The sequence below is a fragment of the Moschus berezovskii genome, chromosome 11, assembly GCF_049115385.1.
Source record: "Moschus berezovskii isolate FMDL1 chromosome 11, NW_MosBer_1.0, whole genome shotgun sequence".
NCBI lineage: Eukaryota > Metazoa > Chordata > Mammalia > Artiodactyla > Moschidae > Moschus > Moschus berezovskii.
This window is the reverse complement of record NC_142470.1, coordinates 104,931,430-104,952,556: the sequence shown is the minus strand read 5'-3', so window position 1 is coordinate 104,952,556 and position 21,127 is coordinate 104,931,430. Positions and strand designations below refer to the sequence as shown.

Genomic DNA, 21,127 nt, shown 5'->3' with positions numbered 1-21,127 from the left:
AGGCAGAACACTCAGTGACATAAACCAAAACAAGATCCTCTGACCCACCTCCTAGAGTAATGGAAATAAAAACCAAAACAAGTGGGATCTAATTAAACTTAAAAGCTTTTGCACAGCAAAGTGAAAGTGAATTCACTCAGTCGTGTCCGACTCTTTGCGACCCCATAGACTGTAGCCTACCAGGCTCCTCTGTCCATGGGATTTTCCAGGCAATAGTACTGGAGTGGATTGCCATTTCCTTCTCCAAAGGAAACTATAAGCAAGGTGAAAAGACAACTCTCAGAATGGGAGAAAACAATAGCAAATGAAACAACTGACAAAGGATTAATTTCCAAAATATACAAGCAGCTCATACAACTCAATGCCAGAAAAACAACGCAATCAAAAAGTGGGGAAAATATCTAAACAGACATTTCTCCAAAGACATACAGATGACTAACAAACACATGAAAAGATGCTCAACATCACTCATTATTAGAGAAATGCAAATCAAAACTACAATGAGATACCACCTCACACTAGTCAGAATGGCCATCATCCAAAAGTCTATAAACAATAAATGCTGGAGAGAGTGTGGAGAAAAGGGAACCCTCTTGCACTGTTGGTGGGAATGTAAATTGATACAGCCACTATCGAAGATGGTATAGAGTCCTTAAAAAACTAGGAATAGAACCAACATATGACCCAGCAATCCCACTACTAGACATATACTCTGAGGAAACCAAAACTGAAAAAGACAACAATGTGTGTGCACCCCAATGTTCCCTGCAGCATTATTTACAATAGCTAGAACATGGAAGCAACCTAGATGGCCATAGACAGATGAATGGGTAAAGCAGCTGTGGTACATATATACAATGGAATATTACTCAGCCATAAATTGAACACATCTGAGTCAGTTCTGAGGTGGATGAAACTAAGACCTATTATACAGAGTTAAGTCACGTCAGAAACACAAAGATAAATATTGTATACTAACGCATATATATGGAATCTAGAAAGATGGTACCGATTAATTTATTTACAGGGCAGCAATGGCATCCCACTCCAGTACTCTTGCCTGAAAAATCCCATGGACGGAGGAGCCTGGTGGGCTGCAGTCCATGGGGTGGCTAAGAGTCGGGCACGACTGAGCAACTTCACTGTCACTTTTCACTTTCATGCACTGGAGAAGGAAATGGCAGCCCACTCCTGTGTTCTTGCCTGGAGAATCCCAGGGACGGGGGAGCCTGGTGGGCTGCCGTCTACAGGGTCGCACAGAGTCGGACACGACTGAAGCGACTCAGCAGCAGCAGCAGCAATGGAAAAACAGACATAGAGAACAGACTTACAGACACAAGGGGCGGGGAGAGGAAGGAGAGGGTGAGACGTATGGAGACAGTGACATAGAAACTTACATTACCATATGTATAATAGAATGCCAAAGGGAATTTTCTATATGACTCAGGGAATTCAAACAGGGGTTCCGTAACAACCTAGAGGGGTGGGATAGGGAGGAAGGTTCAAGAGGGAGGGGACATATGTATACCTATGGCTGACTCATGTTGGTATTTGGCAGAAAACAGCAAAATTCTATAAAGCAATTATACTTCCATTAAAAAATAAATTAATTAAAAACAAAACCGAATCAGACATGAAACAACACACTGGTTCAAAACCGGTTAAGGAATACAAGAAGGCTGTATATTGTTACCCTGCTTATTTCACTTCCATGCACAGTACATCATGCGAAATGCCAGGCTGAATGAAGCACAAGCTGGAATCAAGATTGCTAGGAGAAATATCAACAATTTCACATATACAGATGATACCACTCTAATGACAGAAAGTGAAGAGGAACTAAAGAGCCTCTTGATGAGGGTGAAAGAGGAGAATGAAAAAGCTGGCTCAACATTCAAAAAACTAAATTCATGGCATCCAGTCCCATTCAGTTCAGTCGCTCAGTCGTGTCCGACTCTCTGCGATCCCATGAATCACAGCACGCCAGGCCTCCCTGTCCATCACCAACTCCCGGAGTTCACCCAAACTCATGTCCATAGAGTCGGTGATGCCATCCAGCCATCTCATTCTCTGTCGTCCCCTTCTCCTCCCGCCCCCAACCTTTCCCAGCATCAGAGTCTTTTCCAGTGAGTCAACTCATTGCATGAGGTGGCCAAAGTATTGCAGTTTCAGCTTTAGCATCAGTCCTTCCAATGAACACCTAGGATTGATCTCCTCTAGAATGGACTGGTTGGATCTCCTTGCAGTACAAGGGACTCTCAAGATTCTTCTCCAGCACCACAGTTCCCATTACTTCAAGACAAATACAAGGGGGGAAAGTGGAAGCAGTGACAAACTTTATTTTCTTGGGCTCCAAAATCACTGTGGATAGTGACTGCAGCCATGAAGATGCTTGCTCCTTGGAAGAAAAGCTATGACAAACCTAGACAGCATATTAAAAAGCAGAGACATCACTTTGCCGACAAAGGTCCATATAGCCAAAGCTATGGTTTTTCTAGTAATGTACAGATGTGAGAGTTGGACCATAGAAGGCTGAGCACTGAAGAATTGATCCTTTCAAACTGTGATGCTAGAGAAGACTCTTGAGAGCCCTTGGACTGCAAGATCAAACCAGTCAATCCTAAAGGAAACCCACCCTGAACATTCATTGGAAGGACTGGTGCTGAAGCTGAAGCTCTAATACTTTGGCCACCTGATGTGAACAGCCAATTCACTAGAAAGGAGCCTGGTGCTGGGAAAGACTGAAGGCAAAAGGAGAAGGGGGCGGCAGAGGATGAGATGGTTGGATAGTATCATCAACTCAATGGACATGAATCTAAGCAAAATCTCGAGATAAGGGAAGAGTAGAGCCTGGCATGCTGCAATCCATGGGGTCAGAAAGGACTCAGTGACTGAACAACAACAAATATGGGACATAAATCCTAACACTACACGTTCATTATCTTAAAATAGTTTGAACAAATATACAGCCATGAATTGAACTTAACACAAAGGCACTTAAACATATGGGACACATGGAAGCACCTACAGAAAGTATTTAGCGAGGCAAGACTAAAATTTAACTATTTTAAAATTTCTTTTTGAATGCCATACCCTTTAATTTGTCTAGTAACTAAACACCCATAAGGACTACTCTATTAAAAAAAAAAAAAAATCAGAACTGCCCCAGATCAGTTTAGCAGGAGGTTAAAAGTAAATACAAGATATTCCTGCCAGGGTTTCCCTGGTGCCAATGTAGGAGACAAGGGTTCCATCCCTGGTCCAGGAAGATCCCACATGCCGAGAAGCAACTAAGCCGTGCACAACTACTGAAACCCGTGTCCCAGAGCCCACATGTCACAACTTCCGAAGCCCAGTCTGAAGTCAGTGCATCTAGAGAGCAGCCCCTGCTCACCACAACTAGAGAAAAGCCCACATAGCAACGAAGACTCAGCACAACCAAAAACACATAAATAAAATTATTTTTTAAAAAGACATTCCTGTCTACACGAGCCTCCAACAGCAGGTAGGAGGTATGCCCATGTTAGTGTTCCCTGGCACTGTGAGCAAGTCACACAACATGGTGGGGAGGTGACAGAGGGGAACAGGGGTGGTGCTGAGGGGGTTCCAGGTCCCAGGAACGTGAATGTATACAACACCACCTGGAAAAAGGAGACTGAACTTGGATTTTCTGAATCACATGAGGTTTAATGACATTAAACTGTCAATTCATGAGGGGGGGAAATTAAAACCTAACATCTTGTTACTATTAAAGAAATAACAAATAAATAAAACATATACTGCCTATAAACATTAGCTTCACGAATTACTTGACAATATAAAAGAAGATCGTGGAATCTTCCTCATCAAAGAGAGTTCCAATGCAAAATGAATCAAACATGTATGTCTGAGAACAAAAATGATTCTGCTCTATGTTAACTTTAAAAGCCCAAACAGCTACAATTAGGTGCTCCAAAATCTGAATAACTTTAGTGCCAGTTCCCAACACTTCAGAAAAATGTTAATGAGGTTGGCTGGAGTAGTACTAAAGTAGAAACACCTGGTGTTTAAATTTTGCCTGCTCTTCCATCATCAGGGATTTCCCCTCAAGCAGATTTTTTGACACCACAACCCCACCAGTACAGTCATTCCCCAAAACCTTTATTTTGCAAGTGCCAGTCACACTCCTAGTTTTCTCTGTGAAAAAAGTTACAGGGTACATCTATGGCATTCCTGATCCCAGGAATCTTGGCCACATTCCAGTCTTTATGTCTGCTTGGGCCCTAGATCTGAATGGTCATTTACTGTGTTGGCCAAAAAGTTCATTCAAGTTTTGCAACAGAATGGTATGGAAAAGCCTGGACCAAGCTCTTGGCCAACTCAATAAATATCAGAGTGAACCTCAAAAGTGAAGCAGAACAGCGCAGTATGCTTCTCTACACTGTTCCTCCTTTAGACTCTGCAATGAGGCTGCCAACACGAACAATGTGGAAAGAGAGAAAGGACTGCAATTATACAAAAGACTGTTCTATAAACTGACGCTTCCTTAAAATCTATTTAAGATGCCGTCTTTTTCACAAGCTTTCAACCCATACTGCCAACTGCCTAGTTGGGAAGATCCATCTAGATAAAACACCTTCCTCCAACCCCTTAACAATCACTCTTTTATGGCTGAGCCGGATTAACCAGCCATTTTGCAGCTGGGCAATGTCATGTGACTAAGTTCTAGCCACTGGAATATGTAGGGCACTGGAAAGTAAAACTTCCTGGTTGGTCCTTAAAGGAAAGTGACTTGCCCACTCTCCCATTCACTCCACCATGTTACCAGGCTTGATGACGTGGCAGCATGGCATTCTCAGACCACGAGTGTGAGAGTAACATCCTATCTCTCATCATAGCACCTAACCCCAGGGGTCAACAGAGTTTGGATCCATGAAAGACAGAATCAAACTAGACCCCAATTACAGGCACAAGAGCAAAAAACAGAATTCTCTATGGTATTTTAAGCCAGTGTTATTCCCGTCTCTGTAACATTTACCTGAATCTATAAACTAATTGATACACTCCCATGCTTATTTGCCTTCTGAGGTCAAGATTGGTGACTCCCAAACATGGCTGTGTCCAAAAGCCAAGCTGGGACACTTTTAATTTATAAGGGAGACGGGAGAGCAGTGAAATCTGTACTTTTAAGGGTTCCATCCCCAACGCCAGGTGATTCTGATAAAAAGCCAGCAATCAGGAAGCTGTTAACAGAGATACAAGGGAGATAAGTTGTACTTGAGTCTCCTGGGCACAGTTTTCAACCTTTTTGATCTCCCAGGAATCATAAAATCCTAAGAAGATCTGAAAGGTGCCTTTTGAATATGCTTTTTCCTTGTGTCTCTTCTCCAGCCCCACTGGAGTTTACATCCTTATCACCATTATCTGGCATTTCTCTGAGCTCCTACAGTTGCTGGACTATCTCTCACTGCAGCCCCAAAACTAAATATTTTATGTTGAATTCTTCTCTAAAGTGAGGTCCAGAAGCTTTTCAGGTGGGGCTCACTATCTGTCAAAAGACTGGGTTAACTTCCTTACTCAAGAAACAGAGAAATCAAGAACCTTATCACGAATGTGGTTGCCACACACAGCAGGCACAGACTCAGCAGAATTTCCTTTGGTTCTGAGTCCCCATGGGGAGGGGTGGGCTGGAGCTGCCAGTGACACCTTGGGAAAAGGGAGGATAACCTCCTGGATTTGCATAACAACGTTTTGCCTCACTACTGCCCCTTTACAGTCCAGTTGAAGTGACTGACCATTCAGGATGAATTTAACACAAACTATAAATGCACTTCCATTTAAGAGGCTGTTTACAAATATAATACCACGTTCTCCTAGTTGACCACATTCAGCAACAAAAAGGCCATGTACTCAGTGGGGGTAAGGAACGTCTGTGCCTCACGTCCTGGTCATTATCTCTGCCTAGTTTTCCAGCTTCCCAGAGATCATTTATCTCTATGTCCCTGCAATCAGACTTGGCACTCAACTGTTTGCTAAATCAACCCATCACTGTAAAAAAAAGAATTCAGTGTTCTCCTTGCCACCAGTGTCCACTTTCAGAGTTTCTTTCCTAGTCCTACTCTGCGCCCAAGCTCCTCACTCTGACATACCAGGGCCATCATCCATGGCAACCTTTCTCTCCCCTCCAGCCCAGCTTCTGGGTGGCCCTCCCACACCTCCCTGATTTTTCTGTACATGCTGTTCTTTCAGTCTCCCCACAACTACCAGAGCCTCCACTCCTTTACTTCATCAACCACTGCTGTTGTTGCTGCTGCTAAGTCACTTCAGTCCTGTCTGACTCTGTGCGACCCTATAGACAGGAGCCGACCAGGCTCCCCTGTCCCTGGGATTCTCCAGGCAAGAACACTGGACCGGGGTGCCATTGCCTTCTCTGTCATCAACTACTGCTCAACCTTTAAGACTCAGAGCAAAGGTCATCTCCTCTGGCGAGAAGTTTCCAAACTCTCAAGCAAAATAAGCTGCTCTCCCTTGGGCACCCAAGGCACTTTGCTCCTCTACTCATTAAACAAGTATTTACCAAAGCTTACACAGGCCTTCCCTTGTAGCTCAGCTGGTAAAGAATCTGCCTGCAACGTGGGAGACCTGGGTGCAATCCCTGGGTTGGGAATATCCCCTGGAGAAGGGAAAGGCTCCAGTACTCTAGCCTGGAGAATTCCATGGACTGTACAGTCCGTAGGGTCCATGGGGTCGAAAAGAGTCAGACATGACTCAATGACTTTCACTTCACACAGCCCCTGCCAACACCAGGGAACCAAATGTAAATCATGAATCAGCAGAAACACCAATATCTCCAATATCACTGATGTCCATATTTGGGTAGTTGTCTTTCCTTTGAAATAAGGGCAACTTTCTGAAATTACATCTCCAAATGCAAGAAAAACCACAAGCAACTTGCTGCAGGGTGGGCAGCACTGAGTGCAGCAGTGCATCATGGGGCCTTTGTACAAAGGAGGTCGCCATTATCTTCACTGCCTCCACCACAGTGTGGCCTCAGGTCAAATAACGGAGGGAACACAGACGGGATCATCAACAGAAAACTGGATTAAAGAGTTACTGAGCATGGCCCCGCCCATCAGAACAAGACCCAGTTTCCCCCCCAGTCTCTCCCACCAGGAAGCTTCCACAAGCCTCTTATCCCTCACCATCAAAGGGCAGACAGAATGAAAACCACAATCACAGAAAACTAATTAATCTGATCACATGAACCACAGCCTTGTCTAACTCAATGAAACCATGAGCCAAACCACGTAGGACCACCCAAGACGGACGGCTCATGGTGGAGAGTTCTGACAAAACACAGTCCACTGAAGAAGGGAATGGCAAACCACTTCAGTACTCTTGCCTTGAGAACACCATGAAAACTATAAAAAGGTAAAAAGATAGGACACTGAAAGATGAATTCCCCAGGTCGGTAGGTGCCCAGTATGCTACTGGAGATCAGTGAAGAAATAACTCCAGAAAGAATGAAGAGATGGAGCCAAAGCAAAAACAACACCTAGTTGTGGATATGATTAATGATAGAAGCAAGGTCCAATGCTGTAAAGAGCAATACTGCATAGGAACCGGAATGTTAGTTTCACGAATCAAGGCAAATTGCAAGCGGTGAACCAAGAGATGGCAAGAGTGAACACTGACATTTTAGGAATCAGCAAACTAAAATGGACTGGAATGGGTGAATTTAACTCGGACGACCATTATATCTACTACTGTAGGCAGGAATCCCTTAGAAGAAATGGAGTAGCCATCACAGTCAACGTAAGAGTCTGAAATGCAGTACTTGGATGCACTGTCAAAAACGACAGAATGATCTCTGTTTGTTTCCAAGGCAAACCATTCAGTATCACAGTAATCCAAGTCTATGCCCCAACAAGTTATGCTGAAGAAGCTGAAGTTGAACGGTTCTATGAAGACCTACAAGACCTTCTAGAACTAACACCCAAAAAAGATGTCCTTTTCATTAAAGGGGACTGGAATGCAAAAGTAGGAAGTCAAGAAACAACTGGAGTAACTGGCAAATTTGGCCTTGGAGCACAGAATGAAGCAGGCAAAGGCTAATAAGAGTTTTGCCAAGAGAACGCACTGGTCATAGCAAACACCCTCTTCCAACAACACAAAAGAAAACTCTATCCATGGACATCACCAGATGGCCAACACCAAAATCAGATTGATTATATTCTTTGCAGCCAAAGACGGAGAAGCTCTATACAAGTTAGCAAAAACAAGACCGGGAGCTGACTGTGGGTCAGATCATGAACTCCTTATTACCCAATTCAGACTTAAATTGAAGAAAGTAGGGAAAACCACTAGACCATTCAGGTACGACCTAAATTAAACCCCTAACGATTATACAGTGGAAGTGACATACAGATTAAAAGGATTCAATCTGATAGAGTGCCTGAAGAACTACGGACAGAGGTTTGTGATATTGTACAGGACACAGTGATCAAGACCATCCCCAAGAAAAAGAAATGCAAAAAGGCAAAATGGTTGTCGGAGGAGGCCTTAAAAATAGCTGTGAAAAGAAAAGAAGCGAAAGGCAAAGGAGGAAAGGAAAGACATATCCATTTGAATGCAGACTTCCAAAGAATAGCAAAGAGAGATAAGAAAGCTTTCCTCAGTGATCAATGCAAAGAAATAGAGGAAAACAACAGAATGGGAAAGACAAGAGATCGCTTCAAGAAAGTTAGACATACCAAGTGAACATTTCATGCAAAGATGGGCTCAATAAAGGACGGAAGTGACATGGACCTAACAGAAGCAGAAGATATTAAGAAGAGGTGGCAAGAATACACAGAAAACTGTACAAAATAGATCTTCACGACCAAGATAATCACGATGGTGTGATCACTCAGAGCCAGATATCCTAAAATGCAAAGTCAAGTGGGCCTTAGGAAGCATCACTAAAAACAAAGTTAGTGGAGGGGATGGAATTCCAGTTGAGCTATTTCAAATCCTGAAAGATGATGCTGTGAAAGTACTGCACTCAATATGCCAGCAAATTTGGAAAACTCAACAGTGGCCATACGACTGGAAAAGATCAGATTTCATTCCAATCCCCAAGAAAGGCAATGCCAAAGAATGCTGAAATTACCGCACAATTATACTCATCTCACACGTTAGCAAAGTAATGCTCAAAATTCTCCAAGCCAGGCTTCAACAGTACATAACCGTGAACTTCCAGATGTTCAAGCTGGTTTTAGAAAAGGCAGAGGCACCAGAGATCAAATTGCCAACATCCGCTGGATCATGGAGAAAGCAAGAGAATTCCAGAAAAACATCTACTTCTGCTTTATTGACTATGCCAAAGCCTTTGACTGTGTGGATCACAATAAACTGCAGAAAATTCTAAAGAGATGGGAACACCAGACCATCTGACCTGCCTCCTGAGAAACTTGTATGCAGGTCAAGAACAACAGTTAGAACTGGACATGGAACAATAAACTGGTTCCAAATCAAGAAAGGAGTACATCAAGGCTGTAGACTGTCACCCTGCTTATTTAACGTCTATGCACAGTATATCATGAGAAATGCTGGACTGGATGAAGCACAAACTGGAATCAGGATTGCTGGGAGAAACAGCAATAACCTTAGACATGCAGATGACACCACACTTATGGAAGAAAGCAAAGAACCAAAGAGCCTCTTGATGAAAGTGAAAGAGGAGAGTGAAAAAGTTGGCTTAAAATGCAACATTCAGAAACTAAGATCATGGCATCTGCTCCCATCTGCTGCTACTGTTGCTAAGTCACTTCAGTCGTGTCCGACGCTGTGTGACCCCATAGACGGAAGCCCACCAGGCTCCCCCGTCCCTGAGATTCTCCAGGCAAGAACACTGGAGTGGGTTGCCATTTCCTTCTCCAATGTGTGAAAGTGAAAAGTGAAAGTGAAGTCGCTCAGTCGTGTCCGACCCTTAGCGACCCCACGGACTGCAGCCTACCAGGCTCCTCCATCCATGGGATTTTCTAGGCAATTGTACTGGAGTGGCTTGCCACTGCCTTCTCCGATCACTTAATGGCAAATAGATGGGGAAACAATGGAAACAGTGACAGATTTTATTTTGGGGGGGCTCCAAAATCACTGCAGATGGTGACTGCAGCCATGAAATTAAAAGATGCTTGCTCCTTGGAAGAAAAGTTATGACCAACCTAGACAGCATATTGAAAAGCAGAAACATTACTTTGCCAACAAAGGTCCACCTAGTCAACAGATTTAGTTTTTCCAGTAGTCATGTATGGCTGTGAGAGCTGGACTATAAAGAAAGCTGAGCACCAAAGAATTGATGCTTTTGAACTGTGGTGTTGGAGAAGACTCTTGAGAATCCTTTGGACAGCAAGTAGATCTAACGAGTCCATCCTGAAGGAAATCAGTCCTGAATATTCATTGGAAGGACTGATGCTGAAGCTGATAATCCAATATTTTGGCCACCTGATGCGAAGAACTGGCTCATTGGAAAAGACCCTAATGCTGGGAATGATTGAAGGCAGGAGGAGAAGGGGACGACAGTGATTGAGATGGTTGGACGGTATCACCGACTCAATGGACCTGAGTTTGAGTAAACTCCGGGAGTTGGTGATGGACAGGGAAGCCTGGAGTGCGTCAGTCCGTGCATCACAAAGAGTCGGACACGACTGAGCGACTGAAGTGAACTGAACGGCAGAATCCACGTTTGCCAGTCGACTTTGAACCTCACTGGGCTTCCCAGGTGGCGCGAGTGGTAAAGAACCCACTTGCCAACGCAGGAGACACAAAAGACACGGGTTCGATCCCACGGCGGGAAGATCCCCTGGAGGCAGGCAGGACAACCCACTCCAGTATTCTTGCCTGGACCAACCCATGGACAGAGGAGCCTAGAGGGCTAGGGTCTACGGGGTCACAAAAAGTAGGAAACGACTTAAGGTACGCATGCTATCAGATTGGCTCCAGAGAAAACCTGTGGCTGTACTGAGGGAAAGATAGCAAATTCCAGTCTCCCATCACAGCACCTAAAACCACAAGTTCAACGGTAGGGGGCGCACGATACAAAGTGGTGAAAATAAAAAAGCTGCCTCTTTTACAGCTTATCCTGGAATACACAGAACTCAGCAACAAGTTCAGACCAGCACAGAGTAAACACAGCATCTATTCAGCCACAACTGAACTGAGAAAGGCGGTTTCACGAGGCAACACAGTATGCCAGGTTCACGTAATTATCTGCTAATTTACTGGTTCTCATTTTCGCAGAACCCAGCAGAGCAACAGCATTTCGTGTTTCAGGACCCGAGATGGTTTAAACTTTACAAAAACCCAATAGAGCAGCACCGTTTTCTCCAGTTTCACCATTGGGAAGTCAGGTTCAGACAGCGGACTCGCCCAAGTTCATTAAGTTGGTGGACACCTAGGACCGCGAATTCGGAGGCACAACTCAGCCACCACTGGGGCCAGCCAGGGACCCTCCGCCAGCCTCGCCTCCCCGCTTCGGGCCTCGGTCATCCGAGCGCCCGGCCGCGCTACCTTGAGCACGCAGTCAGACTGCAGCAGACACACGCCCAGATCCTCCTTCACGCCCGCGCACGCGCCGCCCTCCGGCTTGTCCTCGTAATACCGGGGCATGACTGCGCCTCCAGCTGGCCGCGGCCTCTACCCGCTCCTTCCCAGACGGCCCAGACTCCTCAGGACGCCAGTGACGCGACGGCGGGCGGAACCGGAAAAAGAGCGGTAGCAACCACTTCCGGTGGGCGCGCTGCGAGAGACGTAACGCGAGCGGTATCGCGCGCGGCGTTTGTGGGTCACGTGACGCGACGCGCCCCCCACGCGCTGGACGTAGCGGGGAGGGAAGTTGGCCCAGCGGCTGCTGGGTCGGCTGCTGGGCGGTGGTGGAGGGTGTATGAAGCCAGTGGACGCCGCCGCGGGGCTCCAGGTGAGGCCTGCCGACGGCCCCGTCTGCGCGCAACTCGGGCTCTCCGGGAGGCCTTTTCCTCCAGCAACTTGCGGCCCCACGTCACCCGGACCTGGAGTGACCGCGCCCGGGTCCGGCTGCTCGGCCTGCGGTGGGGCTGCCAGACACCATCGCGGAGGCTGGTTACAGCCGAATTTCAGATAACATCGAATGATGTCTGCATAGGTGTGGGTCTCACGCAGTGTTTCGGACCTGCGTATATTACGAATTACTGTTGTATCAGTGATGCAGTTGTAATTGGCCGCCTTACCGGAGGCCCCGAGCAGGCGGGGAGCAGCTGGCGTCCTGGAGGCCTGGGAAGTGGAGCCCGACATTGGGCTGCCGGGGCGGGACATGGAGGCCGGACGATGACCAGCGCCTCCCTGGCTTCAGACTGGTTGGACTGGACCCCCACGCTGTCGTTCCCCTGATGAACTATTTAGGAAGTAAAACACTATGCGTTTGAGTTTTGCCTTGTTTTTACATCCCATGCTAATGAACGAGTTGCTTGTTGGTGAGGCGCTGATGGACTTGTGTGATAAGCCATTTACCTTGTCGGGAACATCGTTTCTGTTTGGCTTCTTCAAAGGGTTTTCCTTAAAGTCTTGATTGTTAGCACAGATGACACGTGGACTTTTGATTCAGACTGCCTGAGTTCGAATTTGGCTCCATCACTGTCTGTTTCTGGAGAAGGGGTGGGAGGGGGTGGGGAGAGGTGGAGCAGGTCTGAGGATTGACAGAAGCGAAGTAGGGAGAATGGGTGGACCTTGTAAAAGTGTTATTACGAAGGTTCAGAAGGCCACGGGGCAGCCCTTTCCTGAAGTGCAATGGTCAGATCTCCAGCTCCCAAATCAGCCTCAAAACCAGCTTTGCTCTCTGTTGAGTCCTGCCTCTTCTCAGGGATTGGGGCCAAAATGTAAGGTGACTTCTCTCCTAAATAACTCACAAGAGGGGTGCTAGAGGCTGGCAGTTTCTTCTGATGATTTGTATTAATATAATTTTTCCTCCCTTCTATCTAGGAAGATGTTACCAAGTACTTCGGTGAATTCCCCAGTGCAGGGGAACGGAGTGTTGAGTTCCAGGGATGCAGCCAGACACACAGCTGGAGCAAAGCGCTACAAATACCTGAGGAGGCTTTTCCGTTTCCGGCAGATGGACTTTGAGTTTGCTGCCTGGCAGATGCTCTACCTGTTCACTTCCCCACAGAGAGTTTATAGAAACTTTCATTATAGGAAGCAGACGAAAGATCAGTGGGCCAGGGATGACCCGGCTTTCTTGGTCCTGTTAAGTATCTGGCTCTGTGGTAAGTGTTTATCTGCAGGAGAGTTGAGAAATCAGTTGAGTGTTTCAGGTTGGACTTGTCATTTGGAGAATCCTGTTGTCAGCGTGTTATGGGTCATAATTTGGGGTTCTCTGAAGCCGTTGTCTTCCTTTCTGAAGTCTCCAAAATCTCCTCACAGGAAAGAGAGTGGTATTCTTCCTGACGTTAAAGGTCCCAAGCAGATGCCAGAGTAAACTGGTTCCTCGGAACTTGGAAAAGCACAGGACAGAGTCACTCCATGTCTTTCAACTGCCATGATAAATACGTAGGGCTTCCCTGGTGGTTCAGACGGTAAAGAATCTGCCTGCAGTGCTGGAGACCCAAGTTCGATCCCTGGGTCAGGAAGATCCCCTGCAGAAGGAAATGGCTACCCACTCCAGTATTCTTGCCTGGAGAATTCCATGGACAGAGGAGCCTGGTGGGCTACAGTATATGGGGTCGCAAAAGAATCTGATATAACCAAACGATTAACACTTTCACCTTTTTCATAAATTCATTGATACCCGAATGCAAACTTACTGTGAAAAAGGACAGCTGAGATTGGAAATTACATTTCACCATCAGGCTGATCCAGGGCTTCCCTGGTGAGTTGGTAAATAACCTGCCTGCAATGCAGGAAACCCATGTTCAATCCCTGGGTCAGGAAGATCCCCTAGAGAAGGGAATGGCAACCCACTCCAGTATTCTTGCCTGGAGAATTCCATGGACAGAGGAGCCTGGTGGGCTACAGTCCATGGGGTCACAAAGAGTCAGACATGACTGACGAACTAACACTTTCACTTCCATCAGGTGGATTCAGAGTGAGGGTTCTGAAAGTACTAACGTGCTGTTGAGAAACTGCTTTAAGTTCTCCAATAGTGCAGTGAAAGGGTCTGAACCATTTCTGGTGTCTCAATCGTGTCTGACTTTTTGTGACCCCTTGGACTGGAGCCTTCCAGTCTCCTCTGTCCGTGAAATTCACCAGGCAAGAATACGGGAGTGGGTAGCCATTTCCTTCTCCAGAGGATCTTCCTGAGCCAGGAGTCAAACCTGGGTCTCCTGCATTGCAGGCAGATTCTTTACAATCTGAGTCACCAGGGAAGCCCACCTTTAGCTGGGTTTAAACGTGTGAGTGCCTTCTCAGGAGTGGCCGTATTCTGAATGCTGGGGCTACCCCGGTGCATCACAGATACACAGGGGCCTCCTCAGTAAACCTCAGGTATCCCAGTGGCAGTCGTGTGTTCCAGGGTGATCTGCGTTTCTTAATCATTTATGTCTATTAATAAGATAGTTTAGGGGTTTTGTTTACATACCTGCATCCCATTCTGGAGGGGGCATCTGAGAGGCAGAAACTGATCTCTATGCTTAGAATCTAGCAAAGTGCCTGAATGCATCTTGTAAATCTTTCTTGCAGTGTCCACGATAGGATTTGGCTTTGTGCTGGACATGGGGTTTTTTGAGACGATAAAGCTGCTCCTTTGGGTGGTATTCATAGACTGTGTAGGCGTCGGTCTTCTCATATCAACCTTAATGTGGTAAGTACGGAAGCTTTGGTTTTTCAGATGCTACTGTAGAGCCTCCCTCTGTTTGCTTCAGAGAGTAGCTGATGGAAACAGAAACTGTATGAACTGAAAGCACTGATTCTGTCCGCCAGGATTACCATAACTCATTGTCCTGTGTTGGCACCTAGAGCAGAAAATACTCTTCAGGGGATGGTCTGTTTTGTCAAACTGCATCAAATAAGTGAATTGAAGTCATGATTATGTCATATTAACAAAACCCCTGATTTTGCAAAAATGTTTCACAGCCAATTCTGCTGAAGTTGTCTGGATGATGGCACCGTATTCTGCTGCCTTGGTCAGCAGGTCATTTCTCGATGGGTAGAATGTGGAGGGTTATGTCATGGAATCTAACTTTGAATCTTTGACGTGAGATGAAGCCCATGAAAAAGGATTGTTTTGGTTGAGCTTCCTTCCTGCTGAGACACATGAGTGGGTTTTATTTGACTGAGTTCTCAATCTGACTCTCTCTGGGTTTGCTGTACCAGTAATCGTGTGCTGAGTATCAGTTTGGCATTTGATTTTTTGATGGGTGCTCTTGTGTGGTTGGCGGAAGGGGTGGACATGTGGGTGAGCTCAGCAGGGGGCTGGTGGTTGTGTATCAGAGAAAACACTGGAACCTGAGTTGCAGAGAGACCTGGGTTCAAATGCCAGCTCAGCCATTTACCCTGTCCTTCTTGGAAGATGGAAGTTAATTATCTATTTGTGAGGTATTTGAAAAGCTTGTACTATGAAAAGCACCTGGCATACAGTCTGTGCTCAATACATGGTAGCTGTTAACATTTTGAGCAAGATTGTGAGATGCTAACCTCTGATGATACCAACCTGTTATTTTGCTTTGTAACTTCTGACCAGTCCAGTAGGTTTTGTATGTGCTGGGTAGTCAGAAAATGCAGTGCACCAGTAATCTAAAATTCTAAGTGAAAGTCGCTCAGTCATGTCTGACTCTTTGCGACCCCATAGGTCCCATAGTCTGTGGAATTCTCCAGGCCAGAATATGGGAGTGGGTAGCCTTTTCCTTCTCCAGGGGATCTTCCCAACCCAGGGATCGAACCCAGGTCTCCTGCATTGCAGGTAGATTCTTTACCACCTGAGTCACAAGGGAAGCCCCTTAAATTCAAAAATCTGGCCTACAAAGGATAATGCTAACTAAGATGGCAAATAGATGGGGAAACAGTGGAAACTATGGCTGACTTTATTTTGGGGGCTCCAAAATCACTGCAGATGGTGATTGTAGCCATGAAATTAAAAGATGCTTACTCCTTGGAAGGAAAGTTATGACCAACCTAGACAGCATATTAAAAAGCAGAGACATTACTTTGCCAACAAAGGTCCTAGTCAAGGCTATCGTTTATCCAATGGTCATGTATGCATGTGAGAGTTGGACTGTGAAGAAAGCTGAGCACTGAAGAATTGATGCTTTTGAACTGTGGTGTTGAAGATTCTTGAGAGTCCCTTGGACTGGAAGGAGATCCAACCAGTCCATCCTAAAGGAGATCAGTCCTGGGTGGGTGTTCATTGGCATGACTGATGTTGAAGTTGAAACTCCAATACTTTGGCCACCTCATGCGAAGAGCTGACTCATTTGAAAAGACCCTGATACTGGGAAAGATTGAGGGCAGGAGGAGGAGGGGACGACAGAGGATGAGATGGTTGAATGGCATCACCAACTAAATAGACGTGAGTTTGGGTGGGCTCTAGGAGTTTGTGATAGACGGGGAGGCCTGGCATGCTGCAGTTCACTGGGCCGCAGAGAGTCAGACACAGCTGAGGGACTGAACAGAACTGAACTAATGAAAACTCTTCTGACTGTGAAGGAGGAGGAGCTGGAGAGAGTGGTGAGGCTGGGTGCAATTGTGTGGTCTGCGTTTGAGCAGAGGAGGCCCAGACTAGTGTGGTGATTCCAGAAGTAGAGGATGGTAGGGAAGAGGGGGAGCCCAGGGCCCTGAGGCCTGCAGGGTGTGGGCTTAGGAGTGCCCATGTGGGCTTCCGGTGCAGGGCATTGCATGTGGGACATGCTGAGCTCAGGAGACTTGTTCATAATGAAATAAAGGTTCATTAGACACTGGGGGAGGGAACTTGCAAGCTGCAGCAGTCTGACCAAAATGAGGATGTGACTGGCATTCTTAATCTGAAGGTGGGAGGGGAGGACTCAGCTGTCTTTGAGCTCTCCCGGGAGGAGTGTCAGTGTTCTAGAGGTGAGACCTGGATGAAGGCCAGAAGCCTGGGAAGCATCTGTTTAAGGGCTGAGCAGAGGGGTGGGGTTAGCAGCAGCACCACTGAATGGGAACCCTTGGATGTTGAGCTAAATACTTCTTACTCCATTCATGTTACAGCACAGTCTTGGCTCAAGTGGAAGGTGTTTTGGTAAGTTCCAGTTTGTTCTAGCAAAGCACTCGGATCTTGACATTTTCAGACAATTGAGTATAGGACTATTTTATTAGTACTATAACACCTCTCGTTTCTTTTTCTAGTTTTATTTCCACTGTAGGCATAGCATTTCTCTTAACGGTATCCTTGAAATCACATGTAGAAGTAACCATTGAATTTCCGTTAACTGTCTACAATCCTTTTTGTTCTTTTCCTTTGAAGACCTGTCTTTCTGTTACTGGATGTCTGCCTTTTCATTTATTCATCATTTAAAGGAACCACGAGACCATGCTGCTGAACAGAGGCATGAGCTTGAGTGATTGTTCTTGTGGCTGGAGATGTCACTGGCCACTCTTTCCTTACTGGTTCCTTCAGATTCCCTGAACTTTCCACAGAGGGTCAGGGGTTGGTGGGGTGTATGTGACCCCAGTCTTAGGCCGCAGACCTGCTCTCTATTTGTGTTCACTCTCTGGGATCTCATTCAAGTTCATGGCTTTTAATACCATCTGCACACATGAATCTGTATATCCCCTGTGTGAACTGCTCCTCTAAGCTTCTGGACCTTCTTTCTAGATTTCTTACGTCTTCACCATAACAGGACCAGGTCCAAACTCCTGTACTCTCCCCTTCCTGCACCGAAATCACTCTTGGTGCAGCCACTCCTACCTCAGTGGCCCCTCCGTCTTTCACTTGTTTTAAGGCAGAAGTCTCTAAGTTGTCCTTGACTAATCTTTTTCTCTGGTACCCACTGTCTAGTACTCAACTCTTTCAACTCTTTTTGTTCCCGCCTTCCAGCTGTACTCGTCCCCAGGCCAGCGCCTCCGCTGCTGCCACCCGCTTCATCTCCTCCTCGCAGTAACCTCCCTCCTGCCTCTTTGCTTCCATTCTTGTCCCCAGGGTCTGTTCTCAGACCGCAACCAGAGGAACTCCGTCAAAACGTCAGACGTCCTTTTGGGAACTCCAGTGACTTCTTATTCCCCCAAGAGTAAAAGCCAAACGTCTGACAGTGGCCATGGGGTCTATAAGATGCTCCTTTTTCTTTTCCCATTTCCTTCGCTGCTGTCTTCTCGCCAGTTGCAGGTCCTCTGAGCCCCTCCCCCATTCCCGAGCAGGCCATGCCCTCCCCCATCTCTGTGCTCAAGACTCCTCTCTGCTTGGAAGGCTCTGCCCCAGGGGTTCCCACCACTGCCCCTGGTTCTTTGACTGTCGTCATAGTTAACATTTCACCTTTGTAGCCTCTGTCCTTCTGTCCTGCTCAGTTTTTCTCCATAGGGCCATCTGACTCTACTGTTGTCAGTCTACTCCCACTAGATTGAAGGCAGAAATTTGTTTACCACCATGTCTCCAGTGTCTGGAATAATGCTTGAGCTATAGAAGATAGTCAGTAAATACGCATGGGGTTAATTTTATTGTATTATGAAAGAAATGTTATCTTTTTCTTCAGGTTTATCTCCAATAAGTATTTAGTGAAACGGCAGAGCAGAGACTATGATGTGGAGTGGGGCTATGCCTTTGATGTCCATCTGAATGCTTTTTATCCTCTCCTGGTCATTCTGCATTTTATACAGCTTTTTTTCATCAACCGTAAGTAGCAGTTTCTTCTAAATTTGTCATCAGAATGTCTTCATTGTACCCACTGAAAAAAGATTCATTGTCCCTGTCTCTTCGGCAGATGTCATCCTAACAGACACATTTATTGGATATTTAGTTGGAAATACCTTATGGTTGGTTGCTGTTGGCTACTATATCTATGTAACTTTCTTAGGATACAGTGGTAAGTAATTGATTTTTTTGGTTGACTACAGGGAGGGGAGAAGTTGTAACAGTAATACAATGAACTTTTATGGAGCTGGCACTGTCCCTGGTGTTTTACATAAATTCTCCCAGTTAATCTTTAGTTATATGATACAGGTTTACTATTCTCCATTTTTCAAATAAGGAGACAAGCCCAGAGAGATTAAGTAATTTATCCATGGTCCCGTCGTTCCAAAGTGGCATAGCTGGTACTTAACAAACTATAATTTCAAGGAACCATGTTAAACCGTACTAATGCTTTCCAGGTTTCTTGTAGGAACTCATGATGAGGTTCTTTTCTCTCAGACTTCTGGGTTACCAGCAGTCAGTCAGATGAGGAAAGAGTTGGGTCCAGTGTATGGGCATGTTTAAAACCTTTGCCATATTTTCTGTTTTATGATTGGGGGACGATTCTGAAATATTCTTCATTTTGTAAACATCTATGTTGGTCCCAGGCCACCTGCTGGACTGGAGAAGCCTAGGGGTGAGAGGTACTGTGGATAATCACAGAAGATCAAGCCCGGCTTCTGCTGAGCTCAGGATACATTTATAAATTCATTATTCAATTCTGCTATTGGTTCATCTTCCATAGTATGAATGAGAACCATATTTATTTTTCTTCATGTATGTTGAGAAATGACTGCTATTAAGAGTTAACTTTAGAGATCTTATGATTTGTTAATGTTATGTATTTCAGCCCTTTCCTTTCTTGTCCCTCTAGATGATTGGGATCTTACTGTAAACCTAAGTCACTTGGACTCTCATGTGACTGATTCCACTGGTCAGAGTGTCCCCTTGGCTTATGCCCCCCCACCTCCAAATTGTAACAACTCATTTTGGGCATTGGGGCGGTCCTGTCTCTAGTTCAGGGGAAATAGAAGTGGATTTTGGATCGCTGTCCTGGTAACTCCCTACAATTTAGAAGATTCTTTGGGCACAGCTCAGTTTCAGTTTGGGAACTAACTGAATGAGAAATACTTAGGTTTGAATGCATGGGGTATGGACCCACTAACAGGAAGCCACAAGTGAGAAAGAAAGAAACACGGGTATCTGGGGGTGGGTTTTATATTTGAGAGCTTCATGTTTCCTAAAGTCTGGGATACTAGTTGAGAGCTCACCTTCTCAAAGTGGAGGTGTAGCACTCCCTCGGTTGGAAAATCTCAAACAGCTGAAAGTTGGTTTTTCCCTATAACGTCATCCATCTCTGCTGGTACATTAAGATGGCAAGCTTCTGAAGCATCACAGGTTTAAATCCACCACTTCATCCATGAATAACTGGCAGTGTTGACTCTCACCCTTAACCTTAATCCTGGTCCTTTTCCAGCGCTGCCATTTTTGAAAAACACAGTGATTCTTCTCTACCCGTTTGCACCGCTCATCCTGCTCTACGGACTGTCACTAGCACTGGGCTGGAACTTCACCCACACGCTGTGCTCCTTCTACAAGTACAGAGTGAAGTGAGCCAGGGAGCCCTTACATCTCAGCAGCAGCAACAGTATTGGTGAGGTGGTGATTTCCTGTGAAACCTGTAAATAAACTATCGTTGTAGATATCTTAAAGGCATAAAGTTTGCAAATTTGAAGAACTATAAATGTTAATACTTAGTACATTCCTTAAAACTAATTACATGTACATTTCTACAATAAATATTTTTTAAACTAAAGTGTTACCTTTTATTCATAAATATTTGCACACAGAATGATACACAAAGTACTAAGGCTATGAAGAAAATAAAAAGGTAAAACTTTTTAAAATAAATTATTTTTGAATGCATATCCACATGGTAATAGTCATATGTGTCCCATCCTTTCCCCAGCTGTTACTGACAAGGTACAGAGTCACCCCATTTCTTTTTTTCCCTCAAAAGAAACTATTTAGAATAAAACAAAAGCAGCTCAACTGTGAGCGCACGTTTGAGTGATAGCTACTTTTAAGCTGTGTGAGCCATAAAAAGGGTTTTTCTTTTCCACAGCACAAAGCAAGGTCATTTTTTTTTTCCACTTAAAACACCGGCATTGGCACCACAATAGCAGATACACAACTGTAAGCTGCCATTTTAGTAAAATGCACAAATTACTAAACAGATTAGCTTTCTTCCATCAAGAGGCCCATGTAAACTTCACATTAGCCACAACTTCTCTTCAAAAACGT

The 21,127-nt window shown here is 45.4% G+C and overlaps 2 protein-coding genes across 3 annotated transcripts in view; one reads left to right on the top strand and one right to left on the bottom strand.

Moving 5' to 3' along the window:
* COA5 (cytochrome c oxidase assembly factor 5) overlaps positions 1–11,718 on the bottom strand; it is a 34,723-nt gene extending 23,005 nt beyond the window's left edge. The window contains exon 1 of the mRNA XM_055400554.2: positions 11,530–11,718. Within this exon, the coding sequence (XP_055256529.1) occupies positions 11,530–11,628 (99 nt within the window). The 5' untranslated portion in view covers positions 11,629–11,718. The remainder of the gene's footprint in view (positions 1–11,529) is intronic.
* A 76-nt stretch (positions 11,719–11,794) lies between these two features.
* Positions 11,795–20,639, top strand: UNC50 (unc-50 inner nuclear membrane RNA binding protein). Of its 2 annotated transcripts, none has more exons than XM_055399192.2 (6): positions 11,795–11,935; positions 12,973–13,256; positions 14,668–14,788; positions 18,627–18,766; positions 18,855–18,956; positions 20,301–20,639. In XM_055399192.2, exons 2-6 carry the CDS (start codon positions 12,977–12,979, stop codon positions 20,435–20,437), a joined length of 780 nt encoding a protein of 259 aa, XP_055255167.1. In that variant the 5' UTR covers positions 11,795–11,935; positions 12,973–12,976; the 3' UTR covers positions 20,438–20,639. The 2 variants fall into 2 exon arrangements, with proteins under 2 accessions (XP_055255167.1, XP_055255168.1); XM_055399193.2 differs by lacking the exon at positions 11,795–11,935 and adding an exon at positions 11,953–12,139.
* Positions 20,640–21,127: the final 488 nt, after the last annotated feature.

What these genes read in the sequence shown, in the direction of transcription:
- UNC50 (XM_055399192.2), top strand. Translation starts at nt 12,977, where the DNA reads ATGTTACCAAGTACTTCGGTGAATTCCCCAGTGCAGGGGAACGGAGTG. An exon ending in ACAGCTTTTTTTCATCAACC is followed by an intron (nt 18,767 to 18,854) that starts GTAAGTAGCAGT and finishes TCTCTTCGGCAG; the next exon opens with ATGTCATCCTAACAGACACA. An exon ending in AACTTTCTTAGGATACAGTG is followed by an intron (nt 18,957 to 20,300) that starts GTAAGTAATTGA and finishes GTCCTTTTCCAG; the next exon opens with CGCTGCCATTTTTGAAAAAC.